This window comes from Leptonychotes weddellii, chromosome 11, assembly GCF_054177405.1.
Source record: "Leptonychotes weddellii isolate Sample4059 chromosome 11, ASM5417740v2, whole genome shotgun sequence".
NCBI classification, from domain to species: Eukaryota; Metazoa; Chordata; class Mammalia; order Carnivora; family Phocidae; genus Leptonychotes; species Leptonychotes weddellii.
In genome coordinates, this window is record NC_138379.1 from 35,569,946 (window position 1) to 35,580,273 (window position 10,328).

General features: G+C 52.6%; 1 protein-coding gene across 1 annotated transcript in view; it reads left to right on the forward strand.

The window, feature by feature from the left end:
• Positions 1–10,328, forward strand: part of ABCC8 (ATP binding cassette subfamily C member 8) — a 74,489-nt gene that overhangs the window by 42,043 nt on the left and 22,118 nt on the right. The window contains exons 13-17 of the mRNA XM_081799234.1: positions 182–287; positions 452–568; positions 951–1,026; positions 1,741–1,846; positions 10,313–10,327. Coding sequence (XP_081655360.1) covers positions 182–287; positions 452–568; positions 951–1,026; positions 1,741–1,846; positions 10,313–10,327 — 420 coding nt within the window. The remainder of the gene's footprint in view (positions 1–181; positions 288–451; positions 569–950; positions 1,027–1,740; positions 1,847–10,312; position 10,328) is intronic.

The window sequence follows — 10,328 nt, forward strand, 5'->3', positions numbered from 1 at the left end:
AACACCGACTGCCCACCCCGGATGCCCGCTGGTCTGGCCCCCTCCAGTGTGGGCTTTGCGGGGACAGCACCGCAGGACCCGGAACCTTCTCAGAGCTGCTCTCTCAGGCTGCGCCCTCCTCCCTCTCCCCTCCCCTCTGCCCCTGGCAAGGGTGAGGGGTGTCTCTGTGCTTCCTCTGCAGTGTACAAAAGCTGAGCGAGTTCCTTTCCAGTGCCGAGATCCGCGAGGAGCAGTGTGCTCCCCGCGAGCCTGCGCCCCAGGGCCAAGCCAGCAAGTACCAGACAGTGGTGAGTGCCTGCCATCCCCCAACCACTCTCAGTGTTTTTCTCTAGTGCCTGTAGCTTGTGCCCTGGTGTGTCCTGCCTCCACCTTTCCTCACTGGAAGGGGGAACTCCCTTCCCTGCACAGCTCCCACCCCTATGAACCCTTACCTCCTCCTGACCATTCCCAGCCCCTTAAGGTTGTGAACCGCAAGCATCCAGCCCGGGAGGACTGTCGGGGCTTCACGGCCCCCCTGCAGAGGCTGGCCCCCAGTGCAGACGGGGATGCTGACAACTGGTGTGTCCAGGTGAGTCCTGGACCTTACACCCCAATACCTGGCCCCCCAGCACCATTCCAGGAGGGAGCTCAGCATCAGAGATCTCTGTGCTGAGTCCTCTGCCGTGGAGGTCACCCTGCCTGCTGGGAGGGTTCATTGCAGTCCCGAAACCAGGGACAAGTCTTCCTTCTCCATTGAATGGGGGAACGTGTGATTGTCCTCTTGGAGAGGGTGCTTCGGGCAGGGGTCAGCATGAGAAGGCCATCCCCCCTCTCCCCTGCCCTAGAAGTGATCCAGGGCCTGAAATCAGTGTTTTTTGGCTTTTGGGGGGGAGGGGAGGCAAGAGACCTTTCACACGAGAACCCAGCTGCCTTTCTGTTCTCTTCCGGGCGGTGGGGTACCACCAATAAAGATCATTGGAGGCTTCTTCACGTGGACCCCTGATGGAATCCCCACACTGTCCAACATCACCATCCGCATCCCCCGAGGTACGGCCCAGCTCACCTCTTCAGCATGGTCTGGGGGTGCCCCCTCAGAGTCATAGCTGAAGTGCCCCCTCCCCATGTCCACTGAGTGACAGGGAGAGAAAAAGAAAAATCGGCATGTACTGAGTACCAGCTCAGTGCTCACTCCTGGTGGGTACTCTGGGGTATGAATGCTGCAGAGGGGTAAGCTGCGTCCTCTAGGAGTCCATGTGCAGGTGGGAGTGCAGCAGCAAGGACAGGACAAGACAGCAGGACCAACCATCTGTTGCAGACATGCGGGTGCTTCACAACAAGAAGAGCAGTCCTGAGTAGCCAGGGAAGGCGCTATGGAAGAGGTGGGGTTTCTGAGAATGAGCAGGATCCCTCAGGCCATGAGGCACGGTGGGCATCCTGGCAGAGGCAGTAGCATGAGCAAAGCATGCAGGTGGGATGGGGATGGGAGCCAGAGTGGCCTCTGTTGGGACTAGGAGGAGCTGGGCTCGCCCTGGGGAGCCCTAGCAAGGAGAGCAGCGAGTGCTTAGGAAGGAGCAGGAGACCACTGGTGGAGGAAGGACCTGGGAGGGGTTCCAGAAAGAAAGGCTCAAAGGGGGATTCTAGGTAGGAGGAAAGCAAATGGGGGTCCCAGGTTCGGGTGTATCTGTCTGTCTGTCTTTCTGGGTGGTAGTCGTTCAGACTCCCTCCTGCCCCAGTCCCATCTGCTGCCCGCCCTCCCTGCAGGCCAGCTGACCATGATCGTGGGGCAGGTGGGCTGTGGCAAGTCCTCGCTCCTCCTAGCCACCCTGGGGGAGATGCAGAAGATCTCAGGGGCCGTCTTCTGGAACAGGTACTAAATGCATCCTCAGGGCCAAGTTAATGGGGAGAGCAGACGATGGGCAGGTGGGCAGCCTTTCTTTCAACTATCCTCAAGGGAGGGTGCATCATGCACTTATTGGGTACTCAACTAATGCTGTTCATTGTTATTCTCACCATCATCATTAGTACTTACTAATGTGCCCAGTACTTTGCCAAGTCCTCTGCATGCATTATTTCATTTGATCCTTATGACAACCAGCAAGGTAAGGACTGTCAACAGTTCTTGTTTTATCCATGAGGGTTAAACTCTTTGCCCAAATTCACTCAGCTAATAAGTGGCTGAGCTGGAACTCGAACTCAATTCCATTTGACTCCAAATTTCATGAGCGCTCAGCTACACTGCCTTCCTGTGTGGGGGATTACGGCACAAACATTGGTTTCCGGCTTGGTCATCAGCAAAACCAACACAGACCGCTCAGTGGGTGTTTTGAGGAGCCAGAGATAACCCAGACAGACGTGGGTTTCTGGACAAAGATCACTATCTTAATGAAAGAGCCAAAACCCCAGGTTGAGTCAATCATGAATCTATTATTTATACCCACGTACTTCCAAAAAAAAAACCACTTGAAACTAGTTGATAAAAGATACATATAAAATAGAAGCTTTTTTTAAAAGCAAAGAAGAGCTGAGAAGTGAAGAGGGTGGGAAAGGTGTACAGAAGCCTGGGTGGGGCCTAGCTGGGGCCCTCTGCCCCCACGCCCACAGCCCAGGGCAAGGGGGACCTGACAGGTTTGTAGAGCCCATTCAGGAATAAAGTTTGCTGCCAATCCAGCAGAGGACAAGCAGCTTCCTTACAATCATGTCTAGGGGGAGATTATCATTCAAGAGGTCAGGTTTTTCATAAACCTGAGAGCAGAACTGAGCAGAGAGAAAGACCTTGGGCCCAGTGTCTGAATACCTGTAGGGACCTCCATTCCTTGCTTTTCCAAAATGTCCCTGAATGGTGCACCCAACAGATGGCAAGGTTCCCTCCTCTGTGGGGCTGTGGGCTGGCAGACAAATGCTTTGGGTTTCCTGCGACTTCAGTCTCTGGAGTCTGAATTCCATCAGGGACAAAAGGGCCTCTGCCTCCATTCCCCGTCTTATTTGGGGGATTTCTCAACACAGCCTGACTGGGGAGGTCTTTGTACCAACTGCCCCTTAGGGCTCTGAAGGGAGGAGCCCTTGCCCATTGGCTGACAGTGTGTGTGTATCTGTGAATGGAAGATGGGATTACGGGGCCCAGAGATTGGGGCTGCCCCTGGATTCTTGGGTCTGTGTCCCACTCAGCATGAGTCAAACCCCCTCTGGGCCTGGTCTCTCGGCCCCACTTTGTTTATCTCCTCCCCCAGCCGCCAACCTCAGGTGCCCTCACACCAGCATCAGCCCCTCTCTGTCCTCTGCACAGGCAGCAGGCCTGCTTGGCAGGGGTTCAGCCCTGCCCTGGCCCCCACCTCTTCTCCAAGCTTTGCCAAACCTCAGGCTCCTGACTACTGTCACATCTCTCTTTGGAAGGCTCTGCCCCAGCCTGGGGGATACGAGGGGCCTCTCTAGGGAAGCCAGCATTGAGCAGCACTCACGTGCCAGGCACTGGGCAAGGCACTTTATTTACTTAGTCTCAGTCAGTCTGCACCAAACTCTGTGAGGTAGACATCATTCATCCCACTTAACAATAAGGAAGCTGAGGCGAAGCAAGTGACCGGAGGCCACCCAGCTCTCAAATGGCAGAAGTGGGATTTGTCCCTAGGTGCTCCAGGGCATGGGCTTTCCACTGAGTGCTGAGAGAGAAGGAGCTCAAGAGCAGTGTGAAGAAATCGTTAACCTGACAGTCCCAAAGCCAGCAGCCCTGGTGGCCAGGGCACCTTCCTACCTCGTCAGCCGAGCCACCAACCAGGTGCTCACAGCTCTGTCCTCATGACGCTCACTCTCAGCAGGCAGCGGGGCCCAAGTTCCCAGCTCCGTTTGAGTGTGGGGTGGGGGTTGGTGATGAGAAGGTTCTCGCTTCTCCAGCATCCATTTCGCCCTCCTCCATGGTGCAGCTTCCCTCCCAAGCACAGCTAGGCACATCCTGGCAGCCTGCAGCCAACCCTAGGAAGTTGCAAGACTTTGTCCGCCATGCAACTCAGACTCCAGTCTCTCTACCTCGATGTATTCACTCACCCCCTGTTTATTGAGCACTTACTGTGTGCCAGACCCTAGGCACAGCGACAGCAATGCAAAGATGATTAAGACACAGCCCCTGCTTTTTTGGGGGGCGAAGGAGATCAGTACCATAATCGAGCACAGAGGAACAACAAGGACCTCTGTGGCCAAGGAGAGAAGGCTCAAGCGGATGTGGTATTTGAGCCTTGAAGGATGAGCGGGGTTTCATCTGATGAAAAAGGCAAGGGTAGGAGAGAAAGGTGTTCCAGGCAGGGGTATCGGCATGGGCAAAGGCGTGCTGATGTGAAAGAACATGATTCTGGTACCTGGAGCACTGGAGGTGTGGGATGCAGTGGCGGACAGCAGGAGGGGGCTGGGCTCGGCTCAGACACCCCCATATACTAGGCCCTGGGGAAATAAGATTTAGCCTGAAGGCTGTAGAGGCATCATGCTGGTGATAAAGGAAGGGGGGAGGGGCTGCCGAAAGGGAGACCAGTTGGGAGCTCACTACAGCACTACCTCCCACTACTGGCTGGGAGGAGTCTGGACAGACATGGCTCCGTAGCCTTCATCTGCTGTTTGCCTCTCAAAACCATGGACACGTACGAGCTCTGTCCGGCCCACCCGTAGCGGACAGTGAGTGAGTGAAGTGTGGGGGCTGTGTATGGAGGGCCTCCTCCCTTGCCTGCAAGCTCCGTGCCTCAGGCACTGGGCCCAGGTCCGCGGGGGGAGGAGGTACTTGCAAAGTGAGCCAGGAGCAAAATGGCATTTGACCTGGCAGCCCCTCCTGCAGGTCTGCCTGTCTGCGCCAGAGGCAGGGGCGATGCCAGGCTGCCCCGATGTTTTCGTCCACGCCGCCACCAAGGTGACCAGGCAGCCAGGAAGAGCTCCAGGAGGCAGAGGGCAGGGAGCTGGGGCATTAGGGGGTGCAGAACGGCCAATGCTCTGGGGAGATGGGTTGGTCTGTACAGCCGTTCGTTTATTCTTTCAAAGAACAAATGACAAGTATGGCTGAGCAGAAATAAGGAGCAAAATCTCTGGAGGCAGGCTGCCTGGGTTCAGGTCTGAGCTCTGCGCTTTGGGAAATGCCGTGACCTTTCTGTACCCGTCTTCTCTTAGTCCCATGGGGTTGATGTGAGGCTTAACCTAGCATGTAGCAAGTACACTATAAATATTATCATAAATATTATTCTTTGACAATGGACTTTTATGGCAGGTACAGAATTCCCCTGTGGCTCTTGAATGCACTCCGGCCTGTCTCCCAGGAGAGATGGTAGTCAGTTCCCTGCGCACGGAGACCATATCTTATTTGTCTCTCTGTATCCACAGAGCCTTTGCTAAATGAGCAAACCAGGAAAAATTTATAACCCTCAAGAGACTGCCATCATAAATGTGTCTTTACATCTCTCTCCGCCAGCGTGCCTTTGCCCAGGCTGTTCTCCTAACCCAGAATTCCACCACACAATTCCCCACCAGCTTTTGGGAAGTGGGAGTCCTATTCATGCGTGCATCCCACTGTGTTATGATTATCTGCTGATGTGTCCTCCCATGACACGGGGCTCCTTGAGGACAGGACCGAAGGATTAGTCCACGTTGTACCCCAAGTGCCCAGCACAGGAGGTGTATTTTGTGAACTTCTCTGTGCAGACTACGAAAGAGAAGACCTACCCCAGGGAGCTCACAAGTCCTAGGTGGATGGAGGCATGCAGGCAGAGCCCCAGGGTGGGCATGGAGGGCCCATCAGGTGAGGGCCTGCATTCCGGGCTGGGGATTCACCACAGCGGCCCTGGGCAGATCCGGCACATCGGCCGCCGGCCCCGGGTCTCAGGGAGAACCGCGTGGCTCCCAAACATCCACTTTACGAATAGGTGCCCTCCGGTGCCTGGCTCTCTGCTTCAGCGCACTATCAACCTGGGAATCTGCAAACCCTCTCCTTAATATCTAAGAAGAAAACACTTTGATGAAAAGTTAATATTAGCAGATATACTCCAGTGAAATTCTTTCCCTAGAAATAGGGAATAGGGCCATTACTGACCGCAGTAGAATGATTTTAAATGTCCCCAGGGAGCCGGCAGGAAGTAGGGCCCTGAGGAAAGCGCTGGGGTGGGGAGGAACGTTCCATTTCCTGATGAGGAACTATAAATCAGGCTCCCTAGAGCTCCCTGCTGCCCCTGCTCCCACCACCTGCTGAGGCGTCCACACAGGAACTGTTTATTATTTCTGTCTGTGCCCACTCAGGCGGCCTGGGGCCTGCTTGCCCTGGGCTGGCCTCAGAATGCTGTTGCCTTGTGGGGGTTGGTGTGAAGGCTGCCTCCCAAGACCCTTGATGCCCCAGGAGGTGAGAAACAGCCTCCTTTCATGACTGCCCTGCCGTCCAATCTGCCCTTGCAGTTCCTGGAAGCTTTGGGGAGTAAGGGTAAAGGGCTCAGGTGACCCCAGGTTTCCTGAAGGAGGCAGGTGTGGTGAGGTGGTAAGCAGACAAGATAAGGGCCACTGCATGGAGGTGATGAGGCAGGCTTGGAACCCAATGGTCTTTGGTTGTCCTAAGTCTGCCCCTCGCTTGCTGTTGACCTTGGGCAGGTTATTTTACTTCTCTGAGTTTCAGTGTCCTCATTGGGACTATGAGAAAAACCCTTTCCTCTCTCAGAGACTTGGTGTTAGTACCCAATGACATTAATTGGAAAGGGCTCTGTGGGTAAAAGGTAACAGGAGCTACGGGCCTATCAGGGGCAGGATGAAGGGACCATGGGGACCCAAAAGTTCTAACTTCCTCTTCTAACCTGTTTCCACCTTTTCCCTGTTTATTGATTGCTGGGCTCTTTTTTTTTTTTTTTTAAGATTTTATTCACTTATTTGACAGAGAGATAGAGATAGAGAGAGAGCACAAGTAGGCAGAGAGGCAGGCAGAGGGAGAGGAAGAAGCAGACTCCCCACCGAGCAGGGAGCCCGACGTGGGGCTCGATCCCAGGACCCTGAGATCATGACCCGAGCCGAAGGCAGCCGCTTAACCGACTGAGCCACCCAGGTGCCCCAGCTGGGCTCTTAAATGAGTGGCGGGCCCATTAGATTCCTCCTCTGTGTGCATCTTTGGGACCAAGCATGGAGCTGAAGGGTGATCCCCAGTTCTGCAACCCCATGCCTTGCCTCCAATTAGCTATGAGCTGTGTTTATAATATATTCTCCCAGTGTTGCTGAGGTTTGGGCCATGACCCCAATTTTATACAGAAGGAAACAGAGGCTCCCCTAAGGGAAGGGACTTGCCGAGGATTTCACAACCAGCAAATAGAGAAGCTCCTCAGAGACGCACTTCAGATCCCACATTCTTTCCAGTTCTCGGCGCTGTCTGCCCTCCTGCACTGCCTCTTCCTCCAACCTAGAATTCCCTCCCTCTGTCTGCACTCGGTCCTCCCCCACTTCAGAGTTCATCTCAGCTCTGACTTCTTGGAGCCTTTCCGCACTCTCTCAGATTTCTTCTCCCCCAGACTATTTTTGAAATTTACATTGTTCTCTGATTCTAGAAGAACGTCCATTAAATTAGAAAAGATACACAAGTATAAAGAAGGTAAAAACCACCTAATATCCCATCACCTAGAAGTTTCCAGTCTTCTCTCTATGCATTTGCAAAGTGTTGGTCCTTTCCTCCGAAATTTCTATAATACTTTCTTACTCCTACTTTGTTTTGGCCCTCATAACTTTCTGACTCCTGTACCTGTCTGATTTGCTCTACTAGGCGGCGAGCCCTGGGAGGCGGGCTCTGTGCCTTGACTCTGCTTGGTGCGCACACGCATGCCCGGCAACTAGCTGGTTGGAGGGAAGGACATGGGGTTGGAGAACTGCAGAGGAATTGTCCTTCAGCTCAGTGCTTGGTCCCAAAGGTACAGACAGAGGAGGGATGGAATGATCCCAGCACATTGAAGACCCCAGTGATCAATGAGAGAAAGTCCATGCCACATATACCATTTTGTACTTTTCAGATGGAAACATCTACACACAAAGCCTTGGGGAGGCTCATTCTAGGGAGGCTGGGGCTATACTAGGAAAAGGTGAAGATGTACCTGGATTCATACCCCAGCTTCCCTTCATCCTAACTGTAACATGGGGCATGTCATGCAAACTCCAAGCCTCAGTTTCCCCATCTATAAAATGGGGATACTAACACCTCTTTATAGTGTTGTCCTGTGGATGACATGGTTCATACCAACAACTTCACACTGTGCCTGGCATGAAGATGGCTCTCACTGAGTGCTAGTCTCCCTCCTTCCCTTCTTCCCAAATGACTAAGATGTCAGTCAGTAACCTCCCTTTATTACAGGTCTGTCATGTGCTAAGCAAGGTGGGGGCTGGAAAAGTTGCTCTTCCTGCCTTAAAATCCCACTGGGGATAAAAGAGTTACCCAGGAGCTGATTAAAGAGTAAGGTAGTCCGTTATACGGGCTAATTGAGCAGCCCAGACAACGATGCAAACTGAATTAAGGCCGAGAGTGCTCACTGTGTGCTGGGGTCCTCAGGAGGCCGCAGATGTACTTTCCTCCAGATAAATAACAGCCTTTGCAACTCTGGAAGCAGGCAAGGCAAGAAGATTCCAGAGACAAGCTTATCTGGGCCGTGGCCACAGTTGGAATTTGTAAGCTTTGGTTTTTCACCTGTCTCACGTTATCAGGTGCCCAGAAATTACAGCAATCTGGTGCTTGGGGAACACAAGGTTAGGTGGGGTTGAGAGAATGAGAGGAGAACCCAAAGACTGAAGAACAGAATCTGAGGGGACGTGGGACTACACATCCATCAGGATCTCCTCTCAGCTCTGCTCCTCAGGAGGGATGGAATGGAATTCATCAGGCTCCTTTCTGTCCCTGGTTTTGTCCATCCCAGTGTTCCTGACAAATCACAGTGAAGTAATGTAGCATGGTCATTAAGAGCATGAAGCTTTAGAGTCAGGTAGATCTGTTTCCTCTGCTACTTGCTGGCTGTGTGGTTTGGGCAAGTTACTTAGCCTCTCTGACCTTCACTTTCTTTGTCTGTAAAGTGGAGACAGTCAAAATCAACCTCTTTCATGTGATTATTTAAAGCTTTAAAAAAGTGATACTATTACGGTGCTTATCACAGTGCTTACAAAAGCTCAATATAAATGTTAGCCGGGGGGCGCCTGGGTGGCTCAGTTGGTTAAGCCACTGCCTTCGGCTCAGGTCATGATCCTGGAGTCCCGGGATCGAGTCCCGCATCGGGCTCCCTGCTCGGCGGGGAGTCTGCTTCTCTCTCTGACCCTCCTCCCTCTCATGCTCTCTGTCTCTCATTCTCTCTCTCTCAAATAAATAAATAAAAAATCTTAAAAAAATAAATAAAAAAAATAGATGTTAGCCGGTTTTAGTATAATTAAAGTAAGATCTGTATGAAAACAGAGCCAATTGTTTTTCCCCAAATGTGCACATCAGAAGCCCCCATTTCATTGGCAGAGGGCTACTTCTGGAAGGTTGAGAGGTGGTCTGGGGGAGGAGAAAGAGCACTGGCAGAGTTGGCACCAAAATTCAGGTCACCTCACTCAGTGTTTTCAAATTTTTTTTACTATAATCCACAGTGTGAAATGAAATGCATTTTACATCACAGTCCACTTCGTTCGTGCATTGATAGATAAGAGAAAAAAATTCACCAAAAAATACACATCTTAACCACATGCCGTGCACACTTTTTTTTTTTTTAAAGATTTTATTTATTTATCTGAGACAGAGAGAATGAGAGGAGAGAGAGAGCACATGAGAGGGGGGAGGGTCAGAGAGAGAAGCAGACTCCCCGCCGAGCAGGGAGCCCAATGCGGGACTCGATCCCGGGACTCCAGGATCATGACCTGAGCCGAAGGCAGTCGCTTAACCAACTGAGCCACCCAGGCGCCCACACTTTTTTTTTTTTTTAGTGCTGTTGCAGTTCACTTACTTCACACGCCATTATTGGGTCCCAACCTACAGTTTGAAAGCACTGTATAAATTGATTGTGACCTTGGCAAAGTTACTTTTCCTCTCTGAGCTTTCATTTTCCCAACTGGAAAACCAAGCATCGTGATGCCCAGCCAGCCTCACTGCTGCCCTGAGCTGTGCCAGGAGCACGGATTTAGCCCTTGCTGTTGGGACGGTGCTCATCTGGGTGCTGTGGGAGGGACAGAGATTGAGGAGAGCAGTTTGTGCCCCAAGGACGCCACTTGGGGACACTGGGCAGGGGGGAAGGGGTGGGGGTGGTGGGGATGGCTGCTCTCCAGAGACCTTTGTGATAGAGAGAAAGGCCGTGGACTGAGAAGTGACTGGTGTTGGTTTTTCCCATTTGTGCCCCAGCAGCCTTCCTGATGAG